This window comes from Carex rostrata, chromosome 1 (genome assembly GCF_964058835.1).
Source record: "Carex rostrata chromosome 1, lpCarRost1.2, whole genome shotgun sequence".
Lineage (NCBI taxonomy): Eukaryota > Viridiplantae > Streptophyta > Magnoliopsida > Poales > Cyperaceae > Carex > Carex rostrata.
In genome coordinates, this window is record NC_135918.1 from 7,312,158 (window position 1) to 7,332,495 (window position 20,338).

General features: G+C 31.0%; 2 protein-coding genes across 2 annotated transcripts in view; both read right to left on the reverse strand.

Moving 5' to 3' along the window:
• The window catches only part of LOC144555401 (uncharacterized), an 89,887-nt gene that overhangs the window by 22,302 nt on the left and 47,247 nt on the right, over positions 1 to 20,338 (reverse strand). The gene's annotated exons all lie outside the window — the stretch shown is intronic.
• Positions 15,495 to 17,005, reverse strand: LOC144565551 (xyloglucan endotransglucosylase protein 34-like). The gene is made up of 4 exons (XM_078315343.1): positions 16,734 to 17,005; positions 16,531 to 16,631; positions 16,216 to 16,409; positions 15,495 to 16,097 (listed from the first exon to the last, which is right to left on the reverse strand). The coding sequence occupies exons 1-4, from the start codon at positions 16,918 to 16,920 to the stop codon at positions 15,698 to 15,700; spliced, it is 882 nt and encodes a 293-aa protein (XP_078171469.1). The 5' UTR covers positions 16,921 to 17,005; the 3' UTR covers positions 15,495 to 15,697.

A 20,338-nucleotide genomic window follows, 5' to 3' on the forward strand; every position in this document is an offset into this window, starting at 1 on the left:
ATGCATGGAGCTAACGCATTAATATCACAACATGAGAAAGGAAAATTAACCTATCATGTATGCTTTGCTTGTCATAGCTAAATCCTATCTTTTATTCTTTTATTTCTATATAAACAATTATCAATGCTACTGACAATAAATTAATTGGCCGGTTTATGTGACATAACTAAAACCTACTTTTGCATGTTTCCATGCAACTATGCAAGTGCTTCCACGCAAGATCAATTAAAGAAAACGATAATGTAATGTAAAGTAAAGCAACACTCATGATCAGTTATCTACTTATCTGGCATGCATGGTTTTTATTTAGAAAAAGATACACACAGTACCTCACACTGCTACCTTACGAAGCAATTCTGTTGCTTCTCTGTTATACTCGGTTGCTGTGTGCCTGGGGTTCTTTCTTTATAACCCTTTTCTTTCCTTTTCCTTTTTCTTTAATTGTATTTTTCTTTTCTCTATTCTCTCCATATCACAGCAACCGATACATACAGTCTGCGCGCGCGTTTCTATTTTCTAGATAGAAGCAGGACAAAAATAAATAACCTAGCTGACAAACTACCTATAAGGCTATAAATATAATTAATCAACCGTGTCCATCAAACTTTAATCTGACAAGTTGATTTTTGTTGCTTGTTCTGGACTTCTATCTTTCGCTAGAAAAGTAGAGACGGTTCTCATTTTTTTTCTTACATTTCTCTTGCAACAACCAGATTAATTACAAGCAAATAGTAGTTAGTAGTTAGAGCTACATATCTATGTGTTTCTAATTCATGAATGTATCCTGCTAAGAGGATACAAACTTACTGTTTATTGAAATTAAGCAAGTGAATCAACCAGATTAATTACAAGCAAATAGTAGTTAGTAGCAGGATACATACATGAATTAATAAGAATCAATATGTTATCTAGTTATAAACATAATATTTTCCATGTGAAAGATTGCAGGTTTGAAATTTGAATGAAAATTTAATTTATAAATATTAAATAGTTGATGATATTTGTTCATTTTTTTTATTAAAAATAATACATAAAAAATTTAAAAATATACATTCACACCTCATTTAGTCTATTCTCTCTAGTCTCTATTGACAGCTTGTCACGTGAAACAAAAACATAGCTAGGTTTCCATGAAAACCTAAAACTTCGTCAAAAGTGTTTTTTTTTTTTTTCATACATAGATTGAAATCTCTTTCTTTGTATAGTTACACGGTGATTGTTCGGCAAGGAAATATATATCTCCATTCTATTATTATGCACGTTGGGTGTTCGATCTGCCAACGGTTACGATTGAGAGATGAAACTTCGGATTTGATCTCAGCTCTCCAATTACATAATTTGTCTTCTCTTGATTAAATGCATCTATTTTATGTATAGAAGTCTAAATTTAGTTAAAAACATACATACCACATGTGCTGCCACACGATACGTTACAATTTAAAATGAACAAATTCTGAAATATAGCTATATATTTATTTGTTTCCTTATTCCTTTATTTCCATATTTTTTCCTCTTCAATTGAGAAAACTCCACCTTCAATTTTCTTATTTATTGTTTCCTTACTTCTTCGTTTCTATACAAATCACAATGCAAATCATTTTTTTTTTTAATTTCCTTATTTTTCTTTTTTTGTTTCTATACATATTGTTGTGGGCAATTTAGAATATATTTTCAATATATAATATATCAATGTGTGTATGTGTGTGTGTATTCTAAATTGGAAACAAAGAAGAATATAAATTGGAACATGTGTGTGAATATATATTTTTCTTATAATATGTGTGTGTGTATACATCCTATACATACAAACGATAACACTTTTTATTTATGTTTTTTTGATATCATATTATATGTTGATATAGAATTGTTGTATGATATTTGATATTATATTTGAATCAAGCTATTATTTGATATCATATTATATGTTGATATTGAATTGTTGTATGATATTTGATATTAGATTCGAATCAAGCTATTATTTGATATCATTGGTACTTAAAAATAAAGAATCATCACATTATCAAATTGTTATCAGAGATCACGATTAAAGTTAATTAAAAATACATAATCATATAAATTTTCTATTAACATGTGCTTTAATTTTTAGATAATTATTATTTTTATTGATATATTTGTTTCTTATAATATGTCCCCACTGACAATAAGAGAAGTCTTGTATTATTGTCAGAACCGTGTTTGTAGTTAGCAGATAAAAGAAAAACACTGTTTTCTCTTTTCTCTCTTTTGTCAAATAGGGAGAACTGGTAGGGTTGGTAAAGGAAAATATAGTACAGGAAACAATAGAAAAAGTAAGAAAACACTTTTTTTATTTTTATTATTATTATTATTATTATTATTATTATTATTATTATTATTATTATTATTATCAGCTTGAACCGTGTTTTCACATACCAGCAGTCCAGCACTGTTCATTGGTCGCCAGTTAAAAGTTGATGCAATTTTTTATTTAAAAAAAAATCAAATTATCTTAAATAAGATGGATATATTCTTTTTATCAATAGATGGAAACAAGCCAATGATTCGGTCATTTAGATGTATTTTCTGGGATCAAATTAATGATTCGACGGTTTCAATAGTTTATGCAAGTTATAGCGTGTCTTCTCCGCAGATAATCTGCAAACTATTGAGTCTAAATTATTGATTCGGTTTTAGTAAGAATTGTCAAATTTATAAGCTACCTCTTATATATACTTTATTTTCTCTTCTACCCGGACCTCCATTGAGGAGTTCAGATCCTTCGAGTTCGAAGTATCTCAAAATTTGTGTTTAGATTCAGCGATCAAAATTCGGACCAATCCGGTCTAAAATAAAATGTATGGAGCTCCTTTAATATTTGTGCTAAATTAGATCGAATAGCAAGATCTAAGCTCAAAATTTGAGTTAACTTGGGTGATGTGAATTCATTGGAGAGAGGCTTACAAGATCAAATCAATAATCTCATTAATTTTTCACACCATTTGACCATTGTTGGTGCAGTAAATTCTGAAAATCTTGTTTCGTTTTTATGCATTTATTCAGACAAAAAGTAATTCATTTCACAACTGTTTATCTAAGGTTTTTTCAGGGGATCTCATCAGTGAAAGTTAGTTCGCTAGTCTATAAAACTTAGCTGTAGTTGTTAAGTATAATGGAATGAGCATAACTTTTTTTTTTGAATTTGCGATTTTCCAAACACCGGCATTATTCACAATTTTTTTATTTAAAAAAATATTATTAGAAAAAATATAATTTAGAGAATCAACTTGATTGTTTTTTTTTTTTTACAAAAATAATAAGTACTGAATAGGCTATTCGGTAGTCGGTACCTCTCATTTACATTTAAACGGTACAGAGTAGTCTATTCAGTACCACCTAATTTTACTCTTTTATTTGGCATAAACTATGAATAAATTGTGTACCAAATAAGCTACTCGGTACTGTTTAAATATAAATGAGAGATACCGAATAGTCCATTTAGTACTTGTGCGTTATTATTTTTGTTAAAAAAAAAATCAATCAGGTTGGCTATCTAAATTTATCTTGAGGAGAGATCCAATTACACCATTTTTGGTGACACCGAATTACACTCTCGATTTTTAAAATCCAAACCGTTCAACATGATGGATATATTAAAAATGTACTTGCAGATCAAATTTTTACATTATTTTGAATTTTTTTTACTATTTATTAAGGTGGGTAGAAAAATTCAATGGTCTGAATATAACGATTTTGTTAAATACTTAATAAATAGTAAAAAAATTCAAAAAAATGTAAAATTTGATCTGCAAGCACATTTTATTATATCCATTATGTTGAACGGTTTATATCGACTACTTAAACTTTGAAAATTGAGAATGTAATTCGGTATCATAAAAAAAAGATGTAATTGGATTTAAGTGTTTGATTATGATTTAAAAAAGAAAAACATTATTGACTAGTCACAAGTTAAAGGTTGTTACCTATAAACTATGAGTAGAACTAGGGTGCTCTTAAGCTCACCAAAGTTTTGGTGAGCTTAACTCTAAAACTCATAAAATGAATTTTAAATGACAAATCCGAACTGTTGAAATCCGTCTACCTTACGTGTGATGCATCTACATATGAAATTTTTAAACATTCGAATTAATTTAGTATAAAGTCAAGCGGTCAAAATTAGAAGGTTAATAAATTAATTTTAGTGCATTCATTTTTGAACGTTTTTTGACCGCTAGACTTTATAATAAATTAATTCGAATGTTTAAAAATTTCACATGTAGATGCATCACACGTAAGGTAGGCGGGTTTCAACGATTCAGATTCGTCATTTAAAATCGATTTAATAAATTTTAGAGTTAAGCTCAACAAAACTTTGATAAGCTTAAGAGCACCTAGTTCTACTCATAAACTATAGCATGTAGGAAAATAGGTTGCATTTAAGTGTTTGATTATGTCATGCTTCTCTTCAATGTTCAATCACTGTGTCAGTCTAATATATTTTTCATTTTATTTAGGTAAGTACGTACCGTCGGTACCGGCGCAAAATCTGTTTCAGTGATTGAGGTAAAATTGTGAGAGATTCTTTACCAAAATTGTGATCAAAGGTAAATCTCAATCAAATATTCATGTCGTACTATAAGTTGTCAACCTGTACACATCTCTGTCACGATGTCTCTTCCGTACCGGACTATTGCTTTCCATTAAGCTGTATTATTTAATCAATATAAAAACACCTACAAATATAGTTTTAAGTATATTTATTAAAAAATTATTATAGGCAAGAAGTTTTCAAAAGGTTGATTGAAGATTTGAAGGGAAACTTAATTGGTCTCTAATCTGAACCATAAATTTTGATTTTGAATTCTGATCTTATCTTTTTTCTTTCCTTTTCTCTTGTGTCACTCTCCCACGTCCGTTCTTTGTGAATTGTAATGCAAAGAATGGAGACCAATTTGAATTTGAAAGTGCGAAAAGAATGAGATACATAAAAAACAACTGGCGAGAAATTAATAGAAAAATATATAGTGACATGATTGATGCCGAACTATGAAACAGTGACCTCAACAAACATATCCAATAGTGATTAATTAAAATTTAAAAGCATTTTTATAAATATTAATTACCAATTAGACATAAAGGCCGTGTCATGTTTAAAAAGGAAATGACTCAAATAATATTGTTAAAATAAGTGTTGTAAATAATGGTATTTGGTCATCGGACGGACATGGTACCATCAAGTGATTAATCGGAAATAATCAGTCATAATAAAAACTAATTGGCCAATTAGTTGTAAAAATTTATGACGGTTTGGACACCACCAAACCTTTTAATTTAATCGGTCGATAATTGGGCTGAACAGACGTATTTTACAACACCGGTTTATATTATAATAATATTCATATTACACAATGACTGCGCACCATAGACTCACAAAAAAACAGAAATGACTCAAATAATTTTGTTTAAATTATCTATAATAAGAGTAAAGCTAGGGTGTGACATGCTCACCAAGAAAGTTTGGTGAGCATAACTCCAAAAGTATATCGGATCGATGTCAAATGACGAATCCAAACCGTTGAAATTCATGTACTTCATGAGTGATGCATATACATGCAAAATTTTGAAAGTTTCGAGTTTATTTGTTATACGGTCAAGTGGTCAAAGAAATAATAAAAATTGAATATATAAAATAACTTATAATAAAATGTTCATTTCTTTGACCACTTGACCGTGTAGCAAATAAACTCGAAACTTTCAAAATTTTGCATCTATATGCATCACTCATGAAGTACATGGATTTCAACGGTTTGGATTTGACATTTGACGTCAATCCGATATACTTTTGGAGTTATGCTCACCAAACTTTCTTGGTGAGCATGTCACACGCTAGCTTTACTCCTATAATAATATGCATATTACACAACAGTCTGCACTATAAACTCATATTTCCATTTCCAATATCTAAGCAATTGATCTGAACCGTTCAACATGAATTACAGATTTACAGGGGCTCTGGATGAACTGCCTTTTTTCTATTAATTTTATCGTTGTTATATAAAAATACCAACAACAACAATTAATTTTTATAAAACGACATTTTTTATTGCTAAGTTCCTGACACATGTATAATCAGTTTACTGGTATCAACATCACGCTGCTCGATGATAGCTTGATAAGCTAGCAAACGCATGATTTAAACACTATGTTCCTTGTTTGATCATCTGACATTACAAATAGAACTTTTGTACCAGTGATAGCGAGCGAGATTGATTTGAATGTTCAAATAATCAATTAATTCTGTTCTTCGCCGTCGACATTGAGCATGACAGTTTCGGTTTTCCTGATAATTGTGTCAAGGAGAATCACACCTTTTTTTCCGGATATATGTGGAATGCTCTCAAATCATAGGTTTTTTTTTGCGTGAAGGTCTAGATGAAACTTCTCAACTTAAATATTCACCGGTTTAAAAATTTTGATCATATTTTATTAGGTTTTTTTTAAAAAAGAAGGGTCATAAACAAGAGATATAGTTTTACAAGGAAGGTTAATTGTATTTTTAACTTTACTATTACATAGAGTACAAATAACATAAGAGCATAAATATTTAAAGAGATAACCATATAAATGACACGTTCTAAAATACTCTATATTAGAATATTAAAAATTTTCTCCTTAATATAGCTGTTAAATATAGCCCACTATTCCTAAACATCATACTAAATCAAACCTGATAAAAATATATGATCAGATGAGAAACATACACAACATATTTTTAACCTGCAACCTTTCTCAAAAAGATTATTTTTTTTCACTATTTCGTGTATATAATTAATCAGGATCAAAATTCAAAACTAGCCTCTTAAAATAGCTACAACATTTGAAATTACAAAATTTAAATGTGATCTGAGTCATTGTTTGTAGTCTTTATCTGAAACCACCCGCCTAATAACTTATTTTAAATTATGAAGGATACTTCCAATTGTGTTTGTAGGTGATAAGTTTCATTTCGCTTTCATCACAAGTTGATGCTTTCTACTTTTTCCGGTTTTTCTTTTGACGATTTAAAAGGAGAATAACCATTAACCACAACAGCATTAGATTTATCTTTTATTCACGGTTCTGGTAAAGTGTACTTCTTGATGGCTATCTGTCATTTTTCTTTATTGATTGGCTAAATTATTAATTTGTGTCATGAAATGGAACTATCAAGCAATGATGTTTCCAAAAGATGTGTGAAAATATCTGTCTTAATGCTCTGAAATAGTAAAAAAAAAGAATGTAGATCAAGTGGTTTTCTACTTATCTAAAAGAAATAGTAAAAAAAATTCAAAAAAAAATTAGTAAATTCGGATCGATCATTTGAACTTTGAAAATCAAGATATAGATTCATAGCACGGATCGATCCGTAATATGCATATTCTGTAACCTCACTCTAGGTAATTATTTTGCTTGTCTATTTAGGTATATATTCAACACTATTTAACTTCTGACATTGTCAGGTCAGAGAACCCAATAATTTAGGTACTGTGTATGGATTTGTTTTATTGGAGATTAGCTGAAAAATAATAATCACCTGTTAGACCTAATAGAAAGCAACAAAGTTTGATTCCATATTTGTCTCCCCCATGTACATTGGAATGACAACAGTTAACCTCTCTATTCAACTAATTAATTTAATTGACTTACATTTATTAAGGTAATATGTACTGGTTCACAAGTAATGATGCACACTTTAATTAATTTAGGGAAGATCATCAGAGAATAAGTTCTATTTTTTTTTAACTTTGCTGATGCAAGTTGTCAGATGATTGCTTGATTTCAAAGTTAAGTTGCTTGTCTATGAGTGCTAAATTAATATTTTAGCTAGCATGATTAGTGCTGATAACTTAATATTGTCAAGATTTAAATCACAGCATTTTAAGTTAGTTGGGTAGTAGGATCTAAGCATACATCATTTTCAAACCACATATACCAATCCAAAATATATTGGATCCACCACAATAATTGACAAATCATGAATTGAAACATTGTCTTCTCAAAATCTAACAAATATTAATTACTTCACTTACCATAATTACGTTTTGGCTGATTATTTATTTTTAAGTTGTTAGCATGGCAATTACATTTGAAGTTACATAAAAAATAATTTAGTTTGATTTTGTGTAAACATTTTCTTTTACTAGCTTAAATAACAAACAATTATGACATGATTTTATAATGACTATCAACTAGTCCATAATCAAAGCCTATATCATGATTTAGAATTTATTTTCAGTTGTTACATGTTCTATTAATATTATTTCCACAATGCTTCCCAAATTTGTTCGGAATGGCAAAAATTGACCTACAAAGGAAAATTGAAACCATTTTTCCTCTCTGTTGGCCAGAATTGATTGAACTGAGCTGAAATTTCCCCCAGGATTGAATGGATTTTGAAATTTGTAGCTATAAACCAATATCCTGAAAATATCTTACTTATCTAGTTATATAGATTCGACAAAATTATAATGTGCAGTATATAATTTATAGTACAGTTTGATCAGGTGGGAATTATTATGATGTAGATAGATTTCATCTGGCAAATAAATATCTCTAAGCTATATTTTTGATAACTAAGCTCAATGTTACAAATGTACATGAATCTAGTAATTGATAAAATTAAGAGAAATCTGTATGCTTGGAAGTGTAAAGGTTATGTGATATCTTTGTTTAAGATTAAGGTACATATACTGGTAAGTTAATCAAGAAATTACTCCATTAGAAAGGAGATACTATTAAAATTATACACTGCTCTTATTAATATCGTGTTAATTGGAAAACAGTGACGAAATACATAAATAACAAATGTTAAGGGGTCACAAAAGGAAATAGTTTCTTAATGATATGATCATATGAAGGTAGATTTAATGATAAAAGTGATTCATCATTTGGAAAGTTGCTCCTAGAAGAAGAAATGATTGATTTAGGGTTGTCAAGAAGCTGATAGGTAATGACAAAGATACCAAGTTTCGACAGATGGACGAGCGAGAGGTTTTCTTCGAGTGTTCTTTATCATATCCTTTCATTTTCTTATTTAGCTTCTCATTCTGATATTACTGTTGTTATGACATCTACTAAGAATACTATTATTATTACCTTTAGAATGGGTGCAGATGTAAATTATAGTTAAAACTTCCATGATAATTTACTGGTAATTATTGTTATTCAATGGTAAGAGTTTGGTGGCATACTGATATCACTAGTTTAGATGATAGAATAACAGATGATAATTTTATTTTTATAGGAAATATTATATAGAAGAAACTATATGTTTATAATTTTGTATCAATTCTGAAATAGTAGATCATTTTTTTGTTGTTGCACTTTTGCTACTATTTGTTGGACTTGGAAGTAAAAATGATATTACTGTTAGTTGTTCTGGTGAAAAGGAATTACAGTGCATAGATAGGTACATTTCTTTTTATAGCTTCCAATATAGTACAAATTATTCGGCGTGCCTTTTTCTAGACTTTACTTTTTGAGAGGAATAAACTTTTAGTAAGGTGTTAAATGTAAAATTATACATTTATAGTTTGATTAATTTCATAGCTAATTTCTGGTCAAAATAGCATGGAGTGGAGGCAAAGATTAGGATACAAAAATAAGAGTAGAACTAGGGTGCTCTCAAGCTCACCAAAGTGTTTGGTGAGCTTGACTCTAAAACCCATCAAATCGATTTCAAATGACAAATCCGAACCGTTGAAACCCGCCTACCTTACGTGTGATGTGTCTACATGTGAAATTTTTAAACATTCGAATTAATTTAGTATAAAGTCAAGCGGTCAAAAAACATTCAAAAAATGAATGCACTAAAATTAATTTATTAACCTTCTAATTTTGACCAAGTGACTTTATACTAAACTAATTCGAATGTTTAAAAATTTCACATGTAGACGCATTACACGTAAGGTAAACGGGTTTCAACGGTTCGGATTCATTATTTGAAATCGATTTGATGGGTTTTAGAGTCAAGCTCACCAAACACTTTGGTGAGCTTGAGAGCACCCTAGTTCTACTCCAAAAATAAATGCTTGCTGATGTGGGGAACTACCAGCTCAGTTTGGTACCAGGACAGGGAATCCGAGACCAGTGCTGGCACCATCTCAGTTCTTCATAATTATTCTTCTTCTTCTTGTTTTTTTTTGAGGAGAATTATTCTTCTTATTTGCTTTATTCTTTTGGTGGTTTAAATTGAAATATGTATTTTATCAGTTAACATGAAAATTTCAGGAGCAGAGTAGACTTTCAAACTCTGAGATCAAAGCATCAAGCACACATTGTAGACCAATCATATAAAATTTTCTTTTGCAGTACAGAGGTCAATTTTACGGTAGCAATTTACTCTAAACTATATAGAAAATAATGTATAAGCACAAAAATTTTGAAAATAAATAAGCGTCAATCTATCCAATCCACGTAGATCCGTCCGCTTATGTCGGTGTAGTTTGGGTTAGGCAGTTTGTACCAGTGTGGTACCAATAGCCAAGTTTGCTTGGTGGTTTAGGTAAGTTATCCAGATTTAAGGTAGTATTTGTGGTTTAAACTTTTCCTGGTGATTTAGATATTATATCTCTTTTCTTTGTTTTGTGAATGAAAGGGATAGCTATTTCAACTACTTTGTTTATATATATTGGTCTAAATTTGCTTTATTACAAGATCAGCATCATTTGAAAAGGTTTAAATCAGAAATTTGGAAACAGTGATTTTTTTTTCAAATCTTTATGGGCCCACAATTCATGAACAAGGAAATGGGCTGATTCAGGCCGCCTCTTATTTTGTGACATCATTGCCCTGCTAATGAAAGCAACAAAATATAATATTGAATGACAGCATAAAATAAAAAGAATAGAAATTTAGATCGTGCATATCATCATATCATATGAGAATTATAAGAATAACCAATTATGCTGTTTGAGGCCTGCTTTTGTGGGGTGGCAATCTATAAGGATTTTTAATGGATGTATTTCATATCTTATTCAAACCATTTTTTTTTCTGTTATTATTCTAGATGTAGAGATAAGGACACTGTGTTATAATATATTTGAAATCTTCTCTCAATAATAGTTGTTGTTTTGATATTGAACTGAATATTTAAGAACCAGTGATTTCATGCAAAACCCTCAGAATATCTACATTCAGTGAAATAAAAAAGAAACTAAAAACAACTGTCAAGCACTAAATAGAAATTAAGTTAATCGTAATTTCTAAATCTCTGCATCGCTAAATAGGTTTATGGATACCCAAAAATAGGTCATGATGCGAGTTGTGCCCGTGTACCAGTTCTTGGTACACAAAAGAGAGCGGAAAAAGGGTTATCTCGTAGCACTAGGGTTGCACAAAAAATTCGTATTTCGTGATTCGATTCGAGTTTAATTCGAAAAAGTTTATAAAAAAATCGATTCAAAATAGTTTAAAATTAATTTAAACCAAATTCAAACTGGACCTGTTCGTTCGAAATAGGTTCGCAAACTATTTTAGTTCGAATCTCAAAGTAACGTGAACTGTTGATTTCTACTGATGACTTATGCTGATGACTTAAAAGTTAAAACATAAGGCCACCCGGTCATAAATCATAACTCGTAAGTTGTAAAATTCCTAGACGAATTTCACCTCTCGCTTTTGGCAACTATGATCACTCTTCCTTGTCGTAAAAAAGTTCGTAAGAGATTTGGTTCGTAAGAGATTTGGTTCGGTTCGGTTTGCAGTCCAAGGTAGCAGTGTCCAAGAGCTAGGAAAAGAAAATTCAGAAACTAGTACAATCTGCTCATATCGAAACCTTTGGTACCGATTAAACAAAAGGAAAGCAACCAATGCTAGTTTTGCTATAGTAGTAATCTAGAAGTCAATCATATTTGTTCTTGAATTGGATGATTAATATATTATTTTGTTCTTGAATTGGATGATTAATATATAATTTTGCGAGTTGTGAGTTGTAATATCGCGAAATCTATGGTAACTCTGCTTTTGCACGTGGTTGTGAAAATAGGAGTATCTGCGGATTGTGAGACAACTGTTTTTGCTTAGTGCCGCGGGTAGAGTATTTATGGCAAAAAGAAATACTCGTTCTCTGGTTGTTCCTGGTGGATAACTGATAGAGGCATCAAACTTCTGGTGCTACAAGTCTAGCAGCAGCAGCTCCGAGGCAAGGCTAACGGCAGTTCCAATTCGAATTTGGAACCAAGGTATAATGTTATATTAATTTATTTAATTGTTAAATAAATTTAGTTTTAGAAATCAATCAGGAGATAGATCTTCGGCTTAAGTTAGACGTAAAATTTTTATTTTATGGTCTTTTCCGCACTTAAACCAGTACATGAGTAACAGCAAAACCCAACAAGTTTGGTACTTTTCACCGCATTATAATTTTTTTTGAAAGAAAGGTGAGGGTCAAGCTCTCAATTTTCATTGATGATAGCACAAGTTGTGTAGATATAACAGGAAAACGGAACAAAGCTAATTAAAAAAATGGAAACACAAATTAATTAGATGAACTCTGATTTTTTTTGCTGTCAGGAGACTATTCAGCTTGCAGCTTTCAACTTTGAAACCAGCTACCAATTTCTTGTATTACTTCTTGCTCTGTAAATATACGCCGACATCACTCTCAAAATTACAAACAAATTTGGATAAAACAGTATTTTCTGAACGGCTACGTGCAGAGTTGAAAACTAGACAGTCAGTTAAAATTTATTTTTTCTTCATGGATATCAAACATATTATTCAAAATTAAGACCATCTTTTCAATTGTTATTAATTTAAAATTAGGTATACATTTGGAAGTTTTTTTTATCTTTCATTAGTCTTCTCTCAACATGGTAGAGAAGAAAAGGCGTTCTCTAGTTGGCTTTTGTCAGTTAGAAAGAAATTATTGTCTTTTCATGCTGAAAATATTTCAATCTTGAAATTGACAACCTATTTCTGATGGTGAATAGTTGCTATAATTATAAAAGCAATTGTATATCTACAAAAAATAAATATATTTAAAGAACCAAAATTCAACAAAGTATCAACAAATTTAAGGCATGGTTGACAATTTCTACAAAATATCAAGATATTTCAACTAAGTTTTGGCAGGTTTTCTTTTATTTAAACAAGAAAACAAAATGACAATATAATTCCTGTGATGAACATTACTTTAGCGACTCTGACTTTAATTAGAAGTTCAAAATTCCACAAAAACTACTGAAAATCAATATAATCAAACATTACAATCACTCGAACATTCTGTTTGATTCTTTAGTTTTTCTTTGAAAAGATTACAACCTCAGAATTATGAACAGCGACCACTGATAATTTTTTTTTTCCAAGCTATGACGAAATGTTTTGTCTGGATACAGTAATTTTTTCTGCGATGAAGATATGCACTAGTAAAGGTTGTTTTCAAGCATTAATTAAATTTGATTGTTTTTTTGGGTACTTTTGTAGTAGACTCCACGTAATGTAAACATCTTCTTTGAAAATGTTTTTTTTTTGACTATTTTCTAGCAGCGTGTTCATTCCTTCAGGAAATATACAACTACAAATGTCTCTGTTTTTTTAGGTATATTAAGGTTAGCGGTAGAGCTATTCAATTATTTCATATTCACAAGACTTCTATTCGGATTTTGGACCTGTGACTTATCACACGGAGAGTATTGCTTTGCCACTAGACCAAAGAATATCTCATCTGAACTAATAGTAGGAATTGAATTTTGTCTGTATAAATTTAATCCAGAGGAAGACTTGAAACCGTCTGATCTAATTAAAAAAATCTGTGAACTGATTCAAAATTTAATAAATTTAAACATTCCATAAATCTAAACTGGCTGTGTAAATTTTGACGGGACGATTTGGACCTTGTCTTGGATGAGGTTTTGTTGAAAGTTCTTTGAACAATAATCCCATACCCTTATAATAGAGTTAGGCTACTATGACATTGGTGTTATTTGAAATTAAATAACACCAACTTTTAAACCCTTAGATCTGCCTTGAGATTCGTAATATCCGCTTTTACTGTTCAAGCACTTTATTTTGTACGAATCTCAAGGCAGATCTAAGGGTTTAAAAGTTGGTGTTATTTAATTTCAAATAACACCAATGTCATAGTAGCCTAGCCCCTTATAATATCTTGAGCGTCTGAGCCGCCATTTTTATTAATATTTAAGTTTAATTACAAATTAACAGAATTGCTCAGGATTGCTGGATAATTTTAAAAATGTCAAAACCGGCCATTTTTTGACCGGTTGGAATTTAAATGAGGACTGGCCAAAAAATGGCCGATCAGAAATTTTTTTGTTTTGGATAAAAATGTTAGATTATTTCTTTTGATGTATAATTAGCATTATTATACTAAAATACGTTAAATTTTTTGAAATTATGTTAAATTACGCTAAGAGATGCATGCGTCGGTGATGGATCAAATGAGCCTCAAAACTTAATTTGAAGTTTCCGATTAAGATTTTCATTTCTATTTTTCGATCTAAGTAGCTCAATAAATTGGTTATATAATGAACTTGTAGAATCTCAATTTTTATTATTTTTGGATTTTTTTTTACTATTTTTTATGATTTATGAAAGATGGCACAAAATCGGTCTAATTTAGCGTAATTTACCGTATTTTAGTATAATTATGCATCAAAAGAAGTATTTTAACAAATATTTAAAAAAAAAATCTCCTAACCGGCCAAAAAATAGCCTGTCCTAATTAAAATACATAATGGGCCGAAAAATGGCCGGTTTGGATATTTTTAAAATTACCCAGGAATCCTGGACAATTCTGTTAAATTGTAATTAAACTTAGATATTAATAATAATGGCGGTCGTATGAGTGACATAAGAGTATTTTTTTTTTTTGTTCTTTGCTTGAGAGAAGCATGAGTTGGACTTGTAACAACCAATGATACATATGATGAAGATGGCGGTGGTCCTTGATTTAAACTTATCCATCTTTTTTTCAGGCTTTCAATTCTCTCTTTATTCAAGAAGTGTACAAGATATGTATTCATAGGAATTTGTATGTATTTGATGAAATATTCAATGAAGAGTTTATCTACAATAACATCTAATATAGGACTTGGAAGAAATTCATACTCGATTTTCTGAAGCGTTTTGTTGAAATAGAATATTATTTTTTTTTTTGTTAGTGTCCGTTGCATGCAACGTTGCGTAATTTTTGTTGTATTTATTATGAGTAAAAAAAAGCCGACTAATATCAGTGCAAATTTTGATACGGATAAAACTGAATAAAAAAAATTGTGGAAGAAAAATTGAGAAGCCTAAATAGATAAATAGATTGGGCCAAACTTTTTCAGGCCTAATAATAATTGGGCTTTTCGTTTACAAACGCCGAAGCAAGATTTGTATAGATTTAATTCTCCGAGAAGTGGGCTTTTGTTTGGGCCTAATAATAATTGGGTTGGAGATATTACAACTTCCTTGATTTCTCGAACAGCATCAGCCCATATTTTCTGTTTCTCTTCGGCGCAGAAAACTAAAATTACAACAAATTTTTAGTACTTAAACCAACTTGATAGAACTATACAAAGAGTACAGATTCTCACTCATAGCAAATTACAGGTGCATCACAATTTAAATTACAGCACAAATTAACCATGATCTTCATATATATAATGGCTCCCAAAAATCATAGGTATAGTAAAATTATTGTTTTCATATCACACGGTTTCTCCTGTGCGATTTTACGTTACACATCGTGGTCCCTCTTACACTCCGGAGACATGGTTGGATACCGGGTTCGGTCGGTACAGTAGTTATATATAGTGTACTTCTGACGAACCCAGCTAAGGCTCCGGTACTGGGGCCCATCCAAATCCTGGAACTCTTTTTGGTCCCACCACCTCATGCCTTGTGTGGCGCAATACTTTGCCTCGACCGACGCTTCGCAACCGTCAATGTGGAAGCTTCGGTACGAGGCAACAAATGGGGCCTTGCTCCAGTCAGTCTTTTCCAAGCCGCCGCGTGTGGCCCAGTCGTCAGCATTCCATAGGCTGTTGTAAATTTTCATTGGTTGGTTGAAGGGGTACCTGACACCTAAATCTTTGCTGTTCTTGAACACTCTAATCGGTACCTCATCGACAAAGAACCTGTTTCATATTTTTTTTATTTTTTTTGTATTTTCAATTTCATATTTAAGGTATTTATAAGATAAACAAAAGAAAAGGGAACTCAAATTAGATGGAATGCACAAACTGAGAAACATACACAATCTGGTACATATTCCACAAAACGGAATAGGAGTGGTACTCTGTTGTCGGGTCGAACCAAAGATATATTCTTTGTTCTCTGTCTCCTTTGCCTCCTGTGAAAACATTTGTTTGTAGTATGTACGGCTGCCCCGTTCGGTTTCCTAGAAACTCGAAATCTATCTCATCATGCTCTGAGTTTTGTGAGGATAGCTGAAAACACAAAAAAGAAAAGAAAAAAAGATTGATCAATATTCTGTGATATATCATATATTAGTTATGACTTGGAACTTATATACATGTTGCAATCAAGTAAAGATGAAAATGTATATACATAGAATGCAGTGACCGTGCCAGCAGAATCACCCGCTACCAACTTCATTTGCATGCTGAAGTGCCCGAATAGGTACGACCCCTTCGACTGAAACCCAGTACCTGCGTATAAAAAGAAAGTTGATGTTGGCACATAGGTTATAGATACATGAATGGAAAATGTATATTTGTACAAGGCAAAAAAAATATGAATGTGTGCTTTACCAGAGTTTTTGTCCAAGTAAAGTTGAGCTTCATTGCCGCCGTTTAAGTACTTGATATGCTCCGCAGCCCATGACGGAACATAATTTCTATGAAATGGTACATCGATTGGTTTTCTCAGTGTACCGCCATTGCTCGGTTCAAAGAATAAGCCAAGCAAACATAGGTACAGAATGCTGGTATGATGCATGCCTATTTATCAAAACTACACAAGGATTAGAAACAGAGGATAGGGAGAGAAAGGAGAAGATATGAATGAATGAATGAACAGAGAATTCTATCAGTCGCAATTTATAACAATGTAATTAAGGCTGAAAAAGAATTGATGAAGAGCAATAACTTGTTTGATCGGTAGACAAATTTATGCATTATTCGATTATAAATGTGAAGTCACATCAAAGGGTATCTATATTAGCTGGTTGCAGTCAATGAAACCACATGACTCTGCTCCAAATCTAGGGCTCATATAACGAACTCAATTTTTTTTTTTTTTTAAGGTTTAGAACTTAGAAGCCGAATTAATCATGCACAGCAATAATTGAATAAGCGCCCGAGAAATTACTGTGGGAAAGATTGCTACTTTTCATAGTTGCATATATAAAGCTTTGAGTAAGGAGCTAATAGCTATTACGGTTGAGGTGTTACATGACATGCTTTATTTTTTTTAATTTTTAAATAGCAATTGGCTACTACTCATGTAGTCATGTGGAGTCCATCCAACTAATCTCCTATTTAGTTATTAACAATAACTTTTATTTCTGGTTCATTTAGTTTTTGTCCAGTTTGATTCAGTGTCTTCTGCGATAAAATCTGCCAGCTGAATGATCAAATTAGTGTCTTTCATGTGCATTTTTAGTTCAATTATAACTGAATACTTTTTAAGACAATTATTACTAATTATATATATCAGCTAGTTTATAACTCTTTTAATTTTAAAATCGCCTACAGACTTTACAACAACAATAAAAATACTTTTATCTAATAAATTATATTATCAATTATTAATATTTGAGATTTAACTCCAACACTTATCCAAATATCCAATCCAATATTTTCAATCAAACTAACTCAAATCTCTTGAGATAGTTCGGAAATTTTTTATTAATATCCTAAAAAAAATATTTCTACAAATCTATCCCCACATTTGTTTTTTTTTAAATACCTCTATTATTGCTCTATTATTTGGATGCGGGTACGTTTGGATGAAACAAAGAATAGAGTTAATCTCAAATTTGAGAATAATAACTAATTCAACTTTTGATTGGGTTAATAGAATAGTGAGCTAACCTATATAAGACTTGTAAATGTGTTTGGATGGAGCAAAAATATCACTAATTTAAGAATAATACTATTCTTTTGAGCTATTCGATGTTTGAGTGGAGCAAAAATAGCACTAACTCAATATTCTTTATTTGTCTTATATAGGTTAACTCACTATTCTAGTAACCCAACCAAAAGTTGGGTTAGCTACCATTCTCAAACTTGAGATTAGCTTTATTCTTGCTCTATTCTTTGTTTTATCCAAATGTACATAGTGGGTTAGTATTATTCTTGCTCCATCCAAATATCGAATAGCTCAATGTTTGGTTGGATTGATAATAGGCTATTCTTGAGAACAAGCTATTCGGTGTTTGGTTGAGTTAGAATAGCTAAAATAGGGAACCAAACTTGGTTGTCTTATTAGAACAAGTTATTCTTACAAAAAGTTGGAATAAGCTATTCTAATAAGACAAACACTAATTTTGTTATTCTAGCTATTCTAACATTGCAACCAAACATACTCAAGTTTGCTATTCTAACATTGCAACCAAAAGAATAGTGCTATTCTCGGATTAGTACTATTATTATTCCATCCAAACACACCTATCATTCATCCAAACCTACCCAATTGAATAGCATGTTAACTTTGTCACAATATTTAAATTAGATATCCATATCTATATTCATTTAATATCATATTTGTATCTATATCTGTATGCAAAAAATAAAAACATACAAATATTATTTTATCACTATTCTATCTGCGTCCGTATTACAAATAATTATATGAGGAGGGTTCAAATGCCTCCATTTTGTGTGCTTCCATCATGCCTCTATTTTTAAAAACTTTGATAACTCAAAATTTAAATCTTAAAATTCAAAATAAAATCATTGGATATGAACTACATCATTTTATCTATGGACGTGTAAAAAATTATGGCATTTCAACTTCGTTTTGATTGTCATCTTGAACTTGTAAAAATGTATACTAATGTGGATACTTTCTAGACGTTGATTTTTCACATTCTTGATTCATATAAAAGCAAAATCAAAATGTGATATTTTTTTATGGATACATAGAGAAAATAACATAGATCACATCTAACGGTTTTATTTTGACATTTAAGTTTTAAACTTTGAGTTATTTAAGTTTTTAAAAATAGAGGCATGATGGAGACACAAAAAATGGAGGCATTTGAACCCTCTAATTATATATACATATGTATTATCACTATCTGTTCCACATTGCACTCCTAAATTCCTCTACATTTTCAAGCATTTGTGCCAAGAAGCACATGAAACCAATGCCGTCTCTTAGATTGTGCTTCAGAGAGGAGGAGAACTCTTTTTATTAAAGAGAAGGAACGAGAACAAAGGGGAACTCCGTGCGAGCTCGGGCTGCCCACTATTCACCCGCTCTAGAAAAGGTAATCGGATAGGAAAAAGAAGAAATGCGTTACTGTAGAAAAGAGAACGTGCTATACAAACTTTTGAAATTCGTACCTCCCAAATTAAGGTAAAGATTTCACTCTAACGAAAAGAACCGAATATTGCTCTTTTCTCTCTCTTCCTTCCCGTTCCTCTTCGCGTGGGTGTTGTGGAGCACAGTCTTAATTTCGTACCAACCAAATTATGTGCATGGGCAGACATGATATCTCATCAACACGATATAATTCATTGTATCCGTTCCTTTATTATTATAGAACATAGAGAGATGGATCGAATTAATATATGCCAACGCAAACAATTATGATTTGAGCTTTTGATAGTATTTTCTCGGAGCCCTCTATATCCATGAAGGCCCGAAATAATGGGGTTGGATAGCTTTTATTATACACTTGTCAAAAAAGGGTCATGACCAAATTCATCCTGCATTTAAATATGGAGATGTGGATGATGGATCACTAAATTTCATGGGTGTCCATAGCTACTGTGCTCTGTGGGCTACCAGCAACAACTGGATATGATCCGTATTGGATCTGCATTCAACAAATTAGATGTGGATATCCAATATCCGAATATCCATGTGGATATGGATACTTAAATGGTTTTACGTTTCAATTATTCATATCTAAATAGTAAATATATATCATATATTTTAATATATATCATATATTTTAATATATATTATGAAAAAAAATTATGTTATTCATTATTATAATTAAATAAATATTATGAACTTCAATATTTTTTATATTATTTTACTAAATATCCGATCCAATCTGCATTCGTATTCGTATCCGGCTGATATCTGATCCTTATTCGTATCCGGAAAATTAAAAAAAAGAAGATATGGATACGATTTTAACACTGTCCGCTCTGTATCTGCTCCGTTTTCACCCCTAGAT